Source organism: Pelodiscus sinensis, chromosome 2 (assembly GCF_052426305.1).
Source record: "Pelodiscus sinensis isolate ZL-2025 chromosome 2, ASM5242630v1, whole genome shotgun sequence".
Lineage (NCBI taxonomy): Eukaryota > Metazoa > Chordata > Testudines > Trionychidae > Pelodiscus > Pelodiscus sinensis.
The window spans coordinates 198160442-198178820 of NC_143053.1; the positions used below are offsets into that span (position 1 = coordinate 198160442).

Below are 18379 nucleotides of genomic sequence, written 5' to 3' on the forward strand. Positions count from 1 at the left end.
CCAGGGTCTTAACTTTTTGCTCGTTGTTCATTCTGCAGATATGAACAGAATGAAAAATAGCTGTAACTTCCATTGTATAACCTTCTGCAGTAGGTTCTCTTTCGGTTGCATCTTCCAATATAATTCCTCGTTGGTGACCTTCTGCATCCATCCTATTCTCAGGATCTTTCTACAACAACTCCTCTCGAATGCCAATATCCTTCTCTTCAAATCTTTTGTTATCACCTATATCTCTCATCTGTACAACATGCTGCTAAATACACACGTTTTCAAGACACTCATCTTCGTTCTTAAGTGAATCACTTTACTTTTCCAGATCTTACCCATCACCTTCAAATTCACTCTTGCTTTCACTATTCTAGTCACTTGTTCCTTCTTGCAGTCTAGACCATACGTCATGTTGCTCCCCAAATACGTGAACTTCTCTATGTTCTCTAGTTCGATCCCATCTACACTGATCTTCCTTCCTATTTCCTTGTCTCCAAATACCATTGTCTTCATTATATCGATATTCGTAATCAGTCCATACTGCTTCCCTTCGTCATTTAGCACCTGCACTATTCTCGTTAGCTTCTCTTCATTTTCCTCTATGATAACTATATGCCACTTACTGTGGTATAAATATCTCACTCCAGGGTGTGAATCATGCACACACACACGCACACCGAGCATAGGTAAATCACAGTACCACCTTGGAGGTGCACTGCCCCTGTGCCCTCCCAAAATGTTGATGGCTAAATGGGGTACTCCCTCTCTGCTCCTCTAGGTGGCTCTTTCTGCCCCCCCCCCCCCTTCCCTCACAGGCACCAGTCACCCATGCCTCCTAGCAACACAAATTACACCAATCTAAGTGCTGGTGTGGACAGCACAATGTCAATGGGAAAGCTTCTCCTGCTAACCCAGCTACCTCCTCTCGTGGAGGTGGATTTATTATGCCAGTGGAAGAGCTCTCTCCTGCTGGCATACAAAGTCTGCACCAGACACATTACAGTAGCACATTACAGTAGTCCTCAGTATGGACTAGCCCTTAGACAATGTTTATCAGAACTTTAGCAACTCCTTACTGAAACTGTAACAGCATTCCTCATCCAATCCCCCAAGCAGTTCACTAGTCCGACAATCAGCTTCGGGAGCTTTGTACAAATAAACGCTGTTGCATTTTTCAACAAATCAAGATTTTTGTACGTGACTCGTACTGGCTGCACACTAATATAACTGTCCCAAATGAACCACGAGAAATGCTTTATAAATTAATTTTCAACAACCCGGATTATTTGTTTGCTCTTTCCTACCTAGGTCCAAACGATCGAACTTTTAACTATCTAAGGTGTCTCTACATTCTTCACTGCAATTGGTGCTAGACTTTCCAGTCCCCCGTGCTCTCTTGCTGTGATGAATGCTATTGCAAAGAGTTCAAATAATATCTGATACTCATACTGTATTTTTTTGGTGATCACAGAATCATAAGGTCAAATTTACTGTTGATGGGTAAAGTGGCACCAGAAAGACCCAGATTCCTTTAGAACTACTTACATTCTGCCAATGTGTAAGAATCTCAGCTGGTGTAATGAATATGGTGGGGGAGCTGGAAGAAGGAGTAAGGCCTGGTTATACCTTTCAACTCCATGTTAGATTGTTATGTCCTCTCATAGTTGGCATGTAGCCAAACTATACATATTTAGATTTTTTTTTAAATCCTTCCTTACAGTTAAATCATTCCACCACCTAATAAGCCATTTTGGGGTTTCTTTTTACTGGACTCCTGCCAGGTTGTCAATACCTTTCTAGTAATGAGGTGCCTAGAAAAGAATACAATAATCCTGGTTATTGCAACAGAAGAAGGGAGTATTAACTTTCTGCTTCCTGAGTCAATGGGGTAACAAATGATGTTATCACAGAACCATCTCCTACCCCACCACAACGGCTTGCGCATAGGGTTGCCAGGTGTCTGGTTTAGAACCAGTCAGTCCAGTATTTGAGCTTCTGTTTGGGAAACAAATTGAGAAAATATAAATGTCCAGTATTTTCTAAATAAGATGTAATATAGATTGTGATGTAATGTCAAGTGTGTCCGGTATTTTTGTTGAAACCATCTGGCAACCCTACTTGCGCATACTCCTAGAACACAGAGGGTTTGTCTACACAGGAAACACCATGGCTGGCCCAGGCCAGCCAACTCAGGCTCGTGGGGTAAGGGCTGCAGGACTTTTTTTCATTGCTACGTAGACTTCCCACAGGGTCCTAGAGCCCAGACTCCAGCCTACACCCGGAAATCTACACAGCAAGGAAATAGCCCTGCAGTCTGAACCCTGCTAGCCCAAGTCAGCTAGCACAGGCCAACAGTGGGTGTCTAGTTGCTGTGTAGACAGGCCCTCCGACAGGGGAAGTAAAGGAGGCAGTTGCTCCAGGGCTCAGCGAGTCAAAGGAGCCCGGGGTTCTGAAGCCTGGCTACCCGCAGGCCCATCCCTTCCACCCTCAGGGATCACAGAACTGGGTCTCCGCACAACTTTTGCCCCGGGGCCCATGGAAGCTGTTGGCCTTCCTGTGTGTAGACACACCTAGAGATACTGGATTTCAAATTACACTGTGTGCTGACTTTACAACATGCGTCCCAGTTATGGTATGCATTAAACACTACGTGGTTTAAACCTCTACAGGATATAGGTATGGTGAGTTTTAATGGGGTAGCCAATGGATATTGGTTCTTCCCATCTTTGATATTGCTCTCTCAGACCCATGCTCATGAGCGAATTTGCCTGCAGGCCCTATCCAGTAGCAGCAAAGGTCATATGGCTGCAAATATAATCCAGGACAAATGCTTTGGATACTTAATGCTCAGATCACTGTAAACCTAAAACCTGCTGCTTGCAGGCTGAGATGATAATCTGATCTGCCAACACTGCCTACCTTGTTGGTTTGCGGTTTGGGTTGCAGACTCTGAGGTAAAGCTACGAATTGCTCTCTAGTGTCAAAGATACATATATGTCTCCTGGGCGTGGGCGACGGCCACTACTTGATTTTTAGTTTTTCCTTTTCCTGCTCCTAGAATTTATTTTATTTTTGTTGAGTTTTTTTTTCTTTTTGATTTTGTTAGTGAATTTAGTGGTCAGGATGTTTGAATCAGAAATAGTGCATCCAGATGCTGCGAAAGGCTCCTCCATATGGCTCTGTCAATACACTTACTACCAGTAGCATCCCTTGTCTTTCAGGTCTCAGCCTCTCTTGAGTGGAAGCTTCCAGTTACATTAAATTATGCCAAATTACACAGGAAGTTTGACAACAAGCACACAGGGAGAACAGAAAGAAATTTCAGGTTCAAAATAGAGGAGGAAAGGAAGGGTTATTATTTCTATTTCATAGATGGGGAATTGAAGCAGAGAGCGACTGACTTGGCCAAAATCACATAGAGTCTATGCTAGAGCTGAGAAAAGAACGAATTATGATCTCCTGAGAAACTTGCAGTCCAGTGCCATGACTACAGGACTACTTTTTCTTTAAAGAGTCAGTGCATTAGCTGTAGGATACATAGATTTGGAAGGATTAAATCTTCAATGCTAAAGGTCAGTAAATGCCAATTTCACAGTCCATGTGTAAAGCAATGAAAAATATTTCCATCTATCATAATTGAAATTTATAGATAAGCAAAGTAAGAAAAAAGCTGCCTGAGAATTTATTAGAGTTTGATTTAAAAGTATTTTATAGATTTTGACATGTGATGTTGACAATCTGTGTTTTAACAGTTACAAAGATTTTACTTTTTAAACCTCAACACTACCTTCATTAAGTATTGTCTGACCTTCTCTATTGCCTAATCTCCCATCATTTCCCTCAATTGTGAAAATTTAAAATGATACAAATCAAAAACAGACCTTGAAATAAACATCAATATTATCCATCAAAATGAAATTTAAAAATCAAATTCTGCTAAGCCTAAGGATACAGTATACAGCTTTTCACAACTAATTTGTGGAACGAGGAGTACAGCTCCACGTGGAACGAGGAGTACAGCTAGTTCGGATTAGGAAGCCTAATCCGAACTAGCTACTCCGTGCCGCGTGTAGCCGCGCGGTACGGGGTTCGAACTAGCCGGCATTTAAAAATGGCGCCGGCCGGCTTCATGCAAATGAAGCCCAGGAAATTCAAATCCCGGGCTTCATTTGCAACTGCGGATGACTACATTACCCCCGCTAGTTCGAACTAGCGGGGTAGTGTAGACATACCCTTGGAGTGTCAATTCACCATATAACAAATTCAATCAAAACAGAAATTCTCAGGGAATTTGAAGGCTGAAGGCACCTTGGATGAAAATGATCATGACATGATTTCATTAATCTAAGGCAGGGGTGGGCAATAAAATGGCAGTGGTTTACCAGGGTTAGTCCCTGGGGGGGGGGGGGGGGCTGCTGCCACAATATTCACCTGCACCTCCAAGGTACTGGCAATTGCAGCTACAGTTGGCCGCAAAACACCGTTCCCAGCCAATGGGAGCTGCGGACACCACTTCCTGCAGCTCCCATTGGCTGGGCAATCCGCAGCCAACAGGAGCTGCAATCACCCATACCTGTGGAGGCACAGGGAAATACAGCAGTGACAGATCCAAACCACAGGCCTGTATTTGTCCTTCCCTGTTATAAGAAAAGGAAGGCATTACAGCAGCAAAATAAGGACAACGGACTCAAAAAAGCAGAGTTTAACCAACTCAGATAATGAGTAGGTAAATTCCCTGAGAAGAAAATCTAAGGGAAAAAGGAGTTCTAAAGAACTGGTAGTTTCTCAGAGATATTAAAAGGCGCAACAGCAAACTACCCTGTAAGCCAGGGTCAGGTCAGAGGGATATGAAAGAGTGATCGAGGGGAAAAAATGTGATCCCTAGAGTAAGGAGGTCTCTGTTCCTTGAGTAAACTGGCAGGGGCTGGCCTAGAATCAGCAGGAACTTTCCAGAAGCAGTCTGAGCAATTAGTCCAGAACACCTGGAGCTAATTAGGAGCCTTCTAGAGCCTAGGGAGTGATGCTAATCAGACCACCTGGGGCAAATCAAGAACCAGTTGAGACTGGTTTATAAGGGCTCCTCTTTTGCTAGCTCAGAGGTACGCAAGGAAGATAGAAGGACCCAAACAGCTGAGAGTTAGAGGAGTCTGGGTGAAAGCTGGCAGCTGTAAGTCAGGAACAGTGTGTTGGAGGAGCAGGATAAGCTGCTCAGTTACCAAAGGAAAGGTACTGGGAGGGATCATATGGGAAAGGCGACAAAGAGTAGAACAAACACGATGGGTATGTCTACACTGGCGGGTTGTTGTGCCAGAAATATGCAAATGAGGCTAAGTGTGGAATATTGCTGAACCTCATTTGCATACCTAATGAGCTGCCATTTTGCAGAAGAGGCTCTTGTGCCAGAAGGAGCATCTACACTGTCCCTTCTTGCGCAAGAAAAACCCTCTTGTGCAATGCCCTTATTCCTGAAAATAATCAGCGTAGCGGCATTGTGCAAGAGGGTTTTTCTTGTGCAAGAAGGGGCAATGTAGGCGCTCTTTCTGGCGCAAGAGCCTTTTTACGCAAAAATGGTGGCTCATTAGGTATGCAAATGAGGCTCGGCGATATTCCACGCTTCGCCTCATTTGCATATTTCTGGCACAACAACCCGCCAGTGTAGACATAGCCCATCTGTTGCCACTGGCTTAGAGTTCCTGGGCTGGAATCCAGAGTAGTGGGAAGGCCTGGGTTCCCCCCAACCCTCTCCATACCACTACAGAGTATGACCTTGGATAAGGAGACCAGGACTATAGATGGGTTTCATCCCCATATTATTACTAGCCTGTGATGAGTATGGCTCAGTTGGCTTTGAATCCTGCCTCTAGTAAAGAGAAAGAGGCTTTGTGGTGGGACACAGTGAGCTCCTGATGCTAACACTAACTGCCAGTAGCGTGAGACCCATGGGCACAGCCAGAGTTCTTCTACACCTGTCCTGAAGGAAAGAGAAGAAGAAGAAGAGAGGCCAATATGTCTCAATTATAAGCACTTTAATGACTAGAAAATAAAAAAGAAATGCTACAAAAAGTGGAAACGTACAAAATCTAAGGAAGTGCAACAGAACAAGACAAGTAGGGATACAATCAGAAAGGCTAATGCCCACAATGAGTACAAGGGACATATTGGTCAATAAAAAGAGTTTCTATAAATAAATTAGAAGCAAAAGAAAATGAAGACAAGTATAGATCTTCCCTTACCAGGGAAGGAAAGTTAATTATGAATGACATGAAGAAAGCAGAAGTATTTGATGCCTATTTTGGGTTCAGTCTTCACTGAAAAAAAAATTGCAATCAGATATTCAACACAATCAATAGTAATAACTAGGAGGCAGGAATGAAAAGTATATATGTAAGTTACATGTATTTAAATCAGCAGAGCCTGATGAAAGTCATGCTGGCATAATTAAGGAACTAGCGAAGCAATAAACTTTGAGAACTCATGGAAGACAGTTGATGTACCTAAGGTCTGAAGGACAAAAATAGTATCTGTCTTTAGAATGGGGAACAGGAGGACTCGGGGAATTGTAGACAAAGATATTGGAACAAGTTATTAAACACTCAGTTTGTAAACATCTAGAGCAATATTTCTGAAAGTGCTCTGCGAAACCACTTTGAGAAACACAGTAACTGGCTGCCCCGGTTAGTTTGTTTACTGGCACCACAGTTAAGGAGCCTTGCGGCTCCCATTGGCTCTGTTTCGCTCTTTGCAGCCAAGCAAAGCAGCGGGAAACGGTATTTCCTATTGCTCCCCTTAGCTGCAAACAGGAGCCAACAGGAGCCATGAAGCTCTGTGGCCGCAGCGCCAGTAAATAAACAAACTGGGGCAGCCAGTTAATGTGTTTCTCAAAGTGGTTTCACGGAGCACTTTCAGAAATATTTATCTAGAGGATAACAGAGTTATAAGGATTAACCAATATGGATTTGTCAAGAACAAATTATGCAAAATTAATCTACTTTCCATCTTGAATAGAGTTAATGGTCTACTGGATGGCGAGGTAGAGTTGTCAATGTGATATGCTTTGATTTTTAGTAGGGCTTTGAGTGTCGAGTATCCATGTAATACTTGGTGGATTACACCAAACCGGGAGGAGCAGCTAGCATTTTGGAGGACCAAATCAGAATTCAAAACCAACCTTGTCAAATTGGAGAATTGGTTTGAAAACAACAAAATAAAATGAATAAATACAGGTGTAAAATACTAAACTTAGGAAGGAAAAATCAAATTTACAACTACAAAATGGGTACTATTGGGATAGGCAGTAGTTCTGCTGAAAAGAATCTGGGAGGGGACAGTTATAGTGGAGCACCAGTTGACCATGAATCAATATTGTGATACAGTTGAAAAAAGTCTAATATTCTTGGGCATATTAGCAGGAGTGTCATAAGTAGAGAGACAGATTTCCCACTCCAATCTGCACTACTGAGGCTGGTGCTGTAATACTGCTTCCAGTTCTCCATACCACACTCTAGGAAGGATGTAAGCAAAATGATGAACATTCAGACTAGATTTGAACAACACAAATTATAGGTAAGGTTCTGTAAATCTTTCATTAGGAAAAGTTAAAGTTTCTTCTTCAAAAAAGAAGATTGGGGATGGGAGGAGGTAGGGAAGTCATACAATCTGTGTCATGCTAATTTTTCTCTTTCACCACACTGAAATAAACTAAAATAAACATTTTTTTCATCAGCCGATGAAAAAAGAATCTTCCCAATCAAAAATATTTTGGAAGCCTTTTCCCAGTCATGAGTAACAGCTTTGTGTTGTTCACATTAAACGTACTTACCATCTGAGAAGGCTACACAAACTACATTTGCACTTCAGAGAGGAACTATTAAGAGCCTTTCTTTCATGAGTAATACATGTGAAGGAGTCACGTTCCTTTGTATCCTTTGTCTACTGCATTTGTGTATGGCCCTACAGAGGCCAGCTTCAGATTAATATCTTACAGTCAGTTGGTAATGTAGGAATGAATGTGTAGCAGGCTAATTGGAAACACAGAACAAATGTTACATGTTAACTTGCCTCTATGACTTTTGCTTTTCTTTTGAAGAACACACATTTTTCTCCCTGGAGATAGCTCATGGCAGCTTCAGTGGCTGACAGAAGGAAGGCAGAATAAGACCTCCAGAGGACCTCAAACAACTGGCAATTATCAAGTAATATGATGCCCTAGTCTAGGTTTTAATCAGATTGTGCAACTACCCCTGGTTAGCTGAAACTGACCCTGCAACATCATACTGTATCATTTGTGGTTAACTTCACAGGGTCCAAGATCATGAGATTGCAGAGTGCAGCGGCGGTCAAAAAGGCAAATAGGATGCTAGGAATTATTAGGAAAAGGATAGAAAATAAGACCCAGAATATCTTACTGCCCCTGTATAAAACTATGGTACGCCCACATCTTGAATACTGTGTACAGATGTGGTCTCATCTCAAAAAAGATATTTTGGCCTTGGAAAGGGTTCAGAAAAGGGCAACTAAAATGATTAGGGGTTTGGAACGGGTCCCATATGAGGAGAGGTTAAAGCCACTGGGACTTTTCAGTTTAGAAAAGAGGACACTCAGGGGGGATATGATAGAGGTCTATAAAATCATGAGTGGTGTGGAGAGGGCTGATAAAGAAAAGTTATTTATTAGTTCCCATAATAGAAGAACTAGAGGACACCAAATGAAATTAATGGGTAGCAGGTTTAAAACTAATAAAAGAAAGTTCTTCTTCACACAGCGTGTAGTCAACCTGTGGAACTCCTTGCCAGAGGAGGCTGTGAAGGCTAGGACTATAATAGGGTTTAAAAAGAAGATGGATAAATTCATGGAGGTTAGGTCCATAAAAGGCTATTAGCCAGGGGATAAAATGGTGTCCTTGGCCTCTGTTTGTCAGAGGCTGGAGAGGGATGGCTGGAGACAAATCGCTTGATCATTGTCTTCGGTCCACCCTCTCTGGGGCACCTGGTGCTGGCCACTGTCGGTAGACAGGATACTGGGCTAGATGGACCTTTGGTCTGACCCAGTATGGCCGTTCTTATGTTCTTATGTTATGTTCTTATGCTGCTTGTCTTTTATTCCTGAAAGATAAATACCTCGCTGTAGGTGCTGCACTGGAATCTTCTTCAGCACTGATAATTTGTGAAGAAATATTAACACATAAAAAGGTCCTGATTTGCTATTTCTGCCAATATCCTGCATGCTAGTACAAGTCCTGAATTCAATCTAAAATTAGATGTTTTTATTCTCTCTACATAACTATTCCATAACACTCACCCTGGATGTGAGTCTTTAATGGTTGAACTGGTTAGAATATTTTCCCATTCCCTAACCAGAACCCAGTTTTTTTCATGTTTGGATCATGACCCTTCCTGCCCTTAGCATGTATATAACTCCCTTTCTCCCTCACCAATATCTAACCTCAGCCTCCTTCAAATGATTCTCAGGTAACTCCTATGGGCACATCCACACAGCAAGGCAAAAGCTGAATTAAGCTATGCAACTTCAGCAACATCAATTGCATAGCTGAAGTTGAAATAGCTTAATTTGGCTTTTAGCGCTGTCTACACAGCAGGAAGTCTAAGGAAGAACACTCTTCCTTTGACTTCCCTTACTCCTTATGAAATAGAGTTACAGAAGTTGGAGTAAGAAGTCCTCCAGCTCGATGTTATTTTGAAATAACAGCTTGTTGTGTAGACACACTCTGTTATTTTGGAATAACGTTAGTTATTCTGAAATAACACTGCTGTGTAGACATGCCCTTGGACTCCCTTCAGATGACCTTGCACCACATTCATCTTCCTTTTCACAGCCCAATAATAGGCTGTCATTCCCTTCCAAGAACTCCCAAAGCTCTTGCCCTCTGCAAGTTATCCTATAGCACCTCAAAGATCCTACTGCAAGGCCTTTAATGCTGTTTGCTTAAGATTTCATATGCTAAGAGATGCACTTCTGCGTGCACAGTTCTAGAGACTGTGCAATCTGAATTCAGCAGCAGCCAGGCCCAGCATGATCAACACCATACAGTGGTTAGTATGTACCACAATACAGTGGTTAATATGGACCAAACCTGCATTGAAAGCACTCACTATCCTAGCCAAAGAGGAAGGCGCGCTATGGGGGACTGTTGGTTACCCAAGCCAGAGGTTAGGGGATGTGAGTGGGCCTCTTTCTATTTTTAGCAGTGAAGGGGGAGCTGGCTCCCTCCCACTTCCTTAACTTTAGCCTCAAGTGTTGCTTAAAACTAAATTAGACTAAGATACAGATTAACATCAAACTATCTGGGCCCTGTAACAAGAAACTCAATTGTAGGGGAGCCTATTTGCCGGGAGATAGAAGCAGTGAGGACTGCTAAGAGTAGCTGGGGCCCAAAGGGAAGTTAAGTTCTGAGAGTTGCCAAGAGGAAGAAGGGAAGCTGTGGATCAATTGGGTAATCCCACAGGAGAATGGAAGCCTCACATTATTTAGATACGTTTCAGTTCAGGGAAGTAAATAAGAGTATGGGTGTTTATTTGAAAGTTTTAGAGACTGATCCATCACGCTTACTTGTCATTAACCATATTAAACTTCATTATAATCATCTTTCAATTATAGCCACACTTTATGTTAGCCCAAATACAAGGATGTTGGGTCAGGTTGGTTAGCATACTTAGCCCACTGTAAGGTGATGTGGAAGCTCCAACTTATGGCAATAGGATACATGAGCTAATGAACCACAGTTTCTCTCTATCTATCTACTATATATTTGAGAATCTGTCTGTCTGTTCAAGAACTCCTAAACAGTAAGAACTAGGACCATAAAATTTGGCATGCAGATTCCTCTTATCATAATTTAAAGCAAGGTATGGGTTGGTTGTGCCAGGAAAATGGGAAGTGCCTTAAATGGAATTGCTTATCAAAAAACCATACAGAAAAGAGACAGTCACCAGGCAAATGAAATGGGATGGCTAGGAATGCCCCCCATCTGGAACAGCCCCAGTCCCGAGTCTCCCACTGCCCAGGTTCTCTTTAGGGAGGATAGCGGGAGGGGCTCTAACCTCTCCCCTCAATTTATACAGGAACATTGCTGGTTGTTCCCCTTTGTCAGGGAGTGAGGGGAGAGTTCACAGCTTGCTTCATTCCTCACTCTAGATGGGGAGCGCAGGGGACAGACGCACCTGTACCTGCCCCAGCTGAAGGACATGTACCCCTCTCTCCAGAGTAGCCTGCATACTGAACCCCTCATCTCCAGCCTCACCCCAGAGCAATGATTTAAATGAAGCATGTACATTTTCATTCTATTTTCCAAACAATAATAATAACAATTGAGTTAAGGACCCGAGCAATGCCAGGTAAATCATTTTCCTCCCCTTGAGTTTGAACATTTTACCAAAAATACACTTGGAAACAGACAACTAGCAGAAAACTAAATCTAGAGGTACAATGGGGGAGATAGTTAACAAGAGCAGAAATCAGATCAGAGCTATTTCTATGCCAGTTCAGTTCTTCTATTACCTCTCCACCTCCTGCCAAAACATCTTTTAGAAAGTGAAAGGAATCAAGTCTGAAATCCTATTTGTCAGAACATTCAATTTTACCAAGTCTCTCCCTCAAGAGGCATGTGGTTTATACTTGTTTACTTAAATATGGGACCTAGTAATAAAACCTAGCTAATGCACTTCAGGAAATTTAACTTTGGTTATAAATTTTTATCAATGATTGCAATGGTTATAAAACACGTCACAAGCTATAGTACCACCTAGTTTCCAACCAGAAAGGTTTCTACCAGGTAACGGAGATCTATCTGGTTTCACACAGCATCCATAAACACTTAGGGAGTGGGAAGAGGGAAACAGTCCGTTGCACTAGAACATACCCTTTTATTGTTCTCTTCTTCTTGTGCCTTTCTAAACTCGTGTTCTAAGGAACAGTCAATATCATTGAAGAGGCCCACTTCCTCACAGTTCTTCAGGAATCGGGTTGGTGTAGGAGTCTGGTCTGAGAACAGATATCAAAAGGATCTACAATGGATGTTTTGCAGTAAAACACGGATAAGTAGAATACACACTTTGAGACATCCTTTTCCCAGGAGATGCATAAAAATCTACCTGCTCTTTGCCCTCCCCCCTTGCAAGCTCCCAAAATTAAAAACAAAAGAAAAGCCACTGAGTTTTGACATGGTATGCGAGGTGCAGGGCTGGAGCTTGTCTGAAAGCATTTTACTAAGTGTGCACCACTTTATATGTAGCAGCTGTAATTCAATTAGATTTAAGAAAGAGTTTAAGGGCCAGATTCCCTGACAGTATAGATGGACAAATGTGTACCCCTAATTTACAGAAATTATCACTGAATTTGTGAATAAAGTTCCAATAACTGTGTGTAGATAGTTCTTTTAGACGCACTTCCAAGCAGACTCAGTGTATGCATTTTGCTGCGATGAGTGAGTGCACCAATTAGCTATGCAGTTCTGTGCCTGAACTATCTGAAAATTGGCTCCGGCATGCATATTTCTGTCCTTTGGAACATGCAGTCAAGTTGCAGTAAGGCTGAGAAGTACTATTAAGTGAGTTGGTTCCAGATTTTTTTTTTTTGAGGGAGGGGTTGAGATCATACCAGAAACATTATGAAAAGATTTTTGAGCCATTGACCACACCAAGAAAATATGGAGAAAGTGTCAAAGTTTCTTCTTATTCATTGAAAATGCTGAAAGATTTATGAGATTTATGATCTAATTAATTTGAATATGGCTAAATCCCACAGCCCATGTCCCCCACCCTTGCCAGTATAAAATTAATAGACTGACAGGATTCTCTTTAATGTTACTCCCAGAAAGGGCTGAAGAAGGTATGTGGCATGGAAAAAGATTGAGGCTTCTTTTGAAGATCCTGAGCTTTTTTTTCTCCCGTAAGCAATTGTAAAGTGTCCTGGAAGCTTCACCTCCAGTGACCGCCAGGGGAGGGAGATGACAAACCTGCTGGGCCCCTGGGCAAAATGGGGGGACTGGCTCCGCGCTTCCAAAAGGAGCAGAGCCTCAGGAGGCAGGGTTGGACCTGGGGGCAGCCAGTCCTCAGCGCAGCCCAGAGCACACTGAACTGTGGCCCCACACCTCAAGCAGCCCTACCTGGAGTGTGACATGCAGTGCTCCAGCAGTAATTTAAAGGGCCTGAGGCTTTGCCTGCCACCTCTGCTGCATTAGTGACAGCAGTGGGCTAGGAGCCCCGGGCCCTTTTGAATCTCTGGGTCCTGGGACAATAGCCCCTTTTGTCCTCCCCACCCCCATTTGCTCAAACTTATTTGATCATGTGCCCTGCTTTGTCTATAGTAGTTTATACCTCTGTCTCCTTCCCCACAAGTACATATATTGATACAAATTGCCATTTTCACTAAATATTAAAAAATAGAAAAGCACTGATTCAAACAGAGCCATTTAAGTATGTAGGCAATGCTATGACAGAGTGCCCATATTTCTACGCTGCTGCTTCCAGCAGTGCTGTCTTCAGAGCTGGGCGTCTGGCCAGCAGCCACAACTCTCCACTCTGCCTTCAGAGTTAGGTGTCTGGAAAGTGGCAGCTGCTAACTGGGCACCCAGCTCTGCAATCAGCACCACCACCAAAAGCATCTCACCCCTTCACCAAATTACATTCCCCAGACTAAGAATCTCTGATCTAGAATCATCCTCAGCATCCAGAAGCTAGTCTAATTTAATGAGCGCAAGAACTCCTAATTCTAATATCAGCTCTGATACCACCTACCTATCAGGGGCAGATCTTTAACCTGTTTGCATTAGTTTCCCCATCAATCAAATGACAATAACTATAGTAAAATATTAACAGAAAACTGCCATGGTTTATAATATACCAGTTCTATCTACAGATAGTGGCCAATTTGTAAATATCACTGGTACCAGCTATTCAAGCTCCAAAGTGGATAAACAACAAAGGGGTCAGTCACATTTGTTAAATCCAAATAGCCAAAAAAACCCTCACCCCTTATTCCTCCCCATCCAGCTCATACTTGACCTACATTCATACAGTAACCTGATACCATTCTTGGTCATTATTAACTCTCATACTATTTAAAAATCAGCCCATAATGAATGAAAACAAGCATCACTCTCACTAACCTCACCAGCACATAATGGGCCAGATCCAGACCTTGATTACAAACATTTAACCTAAGTTAGTTCTATGGGAAACTTTTAGTTCCTTGGATGTAGTCAAGATAGGTCAGATTCTAATACATCTCTGTTGCCAGAGTGAATGTTACATGATCAGCAAAGACACACATAGTGATGCCTAAACACAAAAGAAATTAGCATTTCAATTTGGATATCAAGGGCCTGATTCTGCACTGGGGTAAATCATGGAGCTCAACTGACTTCAGTGTCAATTTACAACAGCAGAGGAACTGGCCTGAATTCTGACTTTTCTTTTTTAATTTGGTAAATTCATTGGTTTCGGTTTGTAATTTAAATCTATACACTCCCTTAGTATTTTTAAGACATTGGTTTGATGGACACTCTCCAAGCTTCTTCACTGAAACCTTGATATAAAGAGCCAGTTTCAGGCACTTCAGACATCAGTGGGAGTTGAGGACACTTCAGGATTAAACCAAAGTAGTGCCATCACTAACATAACCACATTGAACTTAGTGGCATTACACAGGGATGAATTTGGCACATAGCCTGGAAGTGCTCTGAAAGGAGGGAGGAGCAAGTTTTATAGCTAAAGGGAAGTACAATAACTCAAGTTACTGAAATGCAATTTACTTTGTTATATAACTCAAGCTGAGGAACGTCGAACCTTCCTCAACATAAAGGAGACATTCCATTCAGAATATCTAGTAAATACATAAAGTATCTTCTTAGCTACTCAGTGATAAGTTATTCATTTTTGTTGTTGTTTGTTTGTTTTGTTTTCAAATCTCATAAACAGCCATCATCAGGAATTAACACGGGATCACAGATCAGCCTCTGTCACACAGTAACAGACTCAGGCTAATAGCAATACATAAATACAGAAATCAAATTAAATAAACAAATGGACAACAATTCTAATTGCCCTCCTTTTACAGAGTCACCTATATCTGAACCTAGAAGATGGAGGCTGAAGAGATGAGGCACAGTTAAGGTCTGGACATGTTTCATTAATGTACGTGACTGGTTAAGAAGTTGTGCATTATTTCAATCTGTTTTGTTAGATCAAGCATAACAACAACATGATGATAAAGCATTTCTAAGGCACATATGAATGAAGCAAGTAGACTGATAAGGAATGGCATCACCAGTAACTATTCAGTGAATAAGAGACCGAGGCAATATATCATATCATGTCAAAAGCTTAGAAGCGATCAGTAGTGACCAAGTAAACTCACAGAAGTGAAGGCCAGATTCTGCTGTTCTTACACAGGTTGAATGGTACAAATACCAAGAGCAGCCACAGGGCAAAAAACAGAGAAAGGTATCGTTCAATGTGAACACTGAATTTCCAAAGGTCTGGGGGCAGCCCCTCAGCTGGAATACACTGTCATTAGCTTGCTGACTTCAAGAATTCTATGGCAATTGATGCAAACCAAGTAACTGTTCTTATATGGAATTTTGTGGTCTAGAAATAAGGTTAGCAGCCTCATGAGATCAAGATTTCTCTTAAAGAGTTACAGTTCACCTGGGTATCCGCTAAGCCAGATATACCTCATGAACAGGCCTTCTCAGAACACTGCAGTGCTTCTGTAACTCACAGAAGCAGTTAGCTGGGTTTTTTTAACTGTCAAATTTGCACCCCCCAAAAGGAGGATCAGCCTGCATTGCCTACTTTTGCAACAGCAGCTCCAGTAAGAAACATGCTAGGAGCAAATGCATTGTTAGCTTGTTCTGCTGTGCATTTATTTGAATTGTCTACCAGGATATATTTTACTACCCCAAAACTGACTCCTAAGTTTTCATCTAGCAAGACATGAATGGAAATATTTCAGCATGATGCTGGGTAGGAGGAAAACTGCAAATCTTAATGATGGCCATAACATTTTAGCAAACCTCAGCTTTTCAAAGTTTATATTGACCACTAAACCATTGCAAATGTTATTCATTTATAATGTAGATATTGACCATCACAGAGCCAAAGGCAGTAACTTGATGCTTCGTCTTTCTAAAAAAATGTTTAGTCTGCTGTGCCTTAATAATTGGAATTTGGCTTGTTCGGCTGTGGAGCAGCACTGAAGTTATATTTACCCATGTTTTACTGTCATGCAATTAGAACCAAATCAGAGTAAGAGGACTAGTACTGAGATTTCAAGGGCTGCTCATCATCTTAGATCTGAAAAAAATTATTCAAAACTGAATCAGCATTTTCTGACAATAAAATGTTTGTTGAAAAATTTGTGACCAGATCATTTTCACCATCTTTTTCTGGACTACTGAAATAGATATACAATATACAACATAAAAATACAAATACAACGTAAAACGTTTGGTCTTCTGTAAGGATTTTGTGTCACATATTGGGAAGCAGTGGAAAACTCCTGGCTAGTATTGAAAATACTGCACCTGGCTTTGCTATAGGGCACATGAAGCCTCATTCTTTGAAGGGTATTGATGACAGGAACACCTTTGCCAAAAAAAAAGGGAGGGGGGGAGACAAGAAGACAAATGTCTAAATGGAAAGCCTGTCTCCTCTCATATATCATTTCTTCTTTTTTTTTTCTTTATGAAATCCAAGAATAAAACATCTTTAACGTTAAGGAATTTAATTTTCCCCAGGGTTTTGCTGGGTGATGAAATGACTGCTTCTTAGTATTTTCCAAAGAGTGGGAAAATTATCAGCCCTTCTGAAATGAGGATGCAAAAAGTATGAAAAACAAAACAAAACAAAATAAAAACTCTCTTAACTTACAGCCAGGGTGAATGGCCCACAGAAAAACCCAGATGTGCTCCTGGTTGAGATAACACACACATGTGCACATTGTTCTCTTTGGGTTTGTCTACACTACAGAGGAAGCTGCTGCTGTCAATCTTCCAGGGTTAAAATTAATGGGTCTAGTGAAGACACACTAATGCAAACTGAGAGGAGTACTCCAGTTGATGCCGGTAGTCCTGCTTCCACGAGGAGTAAAGGAAGTCGAAGTGAGAGCGTTCTCCCTTCGACTTCCTGCAGCGTGGACAGTGCCAAAAGTCAGATTAGGCTACTCTGACTTCAGCTATGCAATTAACATAGCTGAAGTTGCGTCTCTTAAGTCGACCTTATCCCGTAGTGTAGACATACCTTTGGGTGCCTACACTCCTACAGTCTCCCTTTTTCACCAATACCAGAGCATTTTTAAAACACAAACGTGAGTCCCTCAAACATGATCACATGTCCATTGAGCTCATATAGCACTCTGAAATTCCACGTATGCTGAGTGACCATGTGTTTTGTGACCACAGTTAGTAGTCTGGGTGCAAAGCTAGTTCACAGTAGTCAGTTGTATGTCTTCCTTCATAGATCAGCTCAAAGGAAATGTGTGGAGGCACCATACTCAAGAAGCTGCTGAGTAGCAACAGAGCCACTCCACTCATGTTATTCCAGATAGCTAGGGCCAAGTCTATGCTCTAGGATGTAGCTTCTAAGCAGGCTGGAGAAGGGAAGAAAAGACTAGAGAATGTGTATGTTGGATGGTCCTAGCCCTTCCTCTCACTCCAGTCTTCCTCAAACATGCTTGAATGTTTCCATACAGGCAGCTCTCACAAAACTGAACTCTGCATTGCACTGAGAGTGTACACACACCAGTACAGTGGATTGAAGGAGTTCTGAAATATATAAGCTGAGTGGTATGAGAAAAAGAACAAATACCTTAATTATCTTTGGCAAAGATCCTAGTTCATTTACTATATGTTCCACAATGTATATGTGGAGTATATTGATAATCACCATTTACCTAGTTTCTTTTCTTTCACCTAATACTTCTGTAGCTGAGTCCTTACCATCTATCTCATGCTCATATGCTTAGATTAATGTTTCCTTTTTTAATATATTTTTAATTAGGTTAAATATCTTGAAAGTTATTAGTAATCCAGTGAATGCTGCATATAGTAGATACACAGGAGGATCCTGGCAAAATGCTTTATGTCATTCTAGCTCTTACAAATACATTTTTATCTACTTATATGGTGCTCACCTGTGGCATTTTGGCAAGGTGTCTGGTTACAGCATTTATTTCACCCACTGAGAATGAGGAAGTGAATCCTTAGAAATGATGGGCAATATGAATCGGCTGGCCTAAAGCTAATCTCTTATAATTGTTTCCCCCTTCTTTTAAAATATATACCTTCCTATAAATGCAAAACCAAAGAAACATGACTACTGAAACAAACATAATTGTAAGAAAAACACATAGCAAGTCTTGGCCCATCTTTGCCATG

General features: G+C 41.6%; 1 protein-coding gene across 7 annotated transcripts in view; it reads right to left on the reverse strand.

The window, feature by feature from the left end:
• The window catches only part of CREB5 (cAMP responsive element binding protein 5), a 369817-nt gene that overhangs the window by 288163 nt on the left and 63275 nt on the right, over positions 1-18379 (reverse strand). For 4 of the 7 annotated variants that reach the window (XM_075922155.2, XM_075922150.2, XM_089776648.1 and 1 more), the window contains one exon: positions 11864-11985. The exons of 2 other annotated variants lie outside the window; for them this stretch is intronic. In XM_075922155.2, coding sequence (XP_075778270.1) covers positions 11864-11985 — 122 coding nt within the window. Of the gene's footprint in view, positions 1-11863; positions 11986-16528; positions 16590-18379 lie in introns of all 7 variants that reach the window. One more of the 7 variants, XM_075922154.2, reaches the window with a different exon arrangement.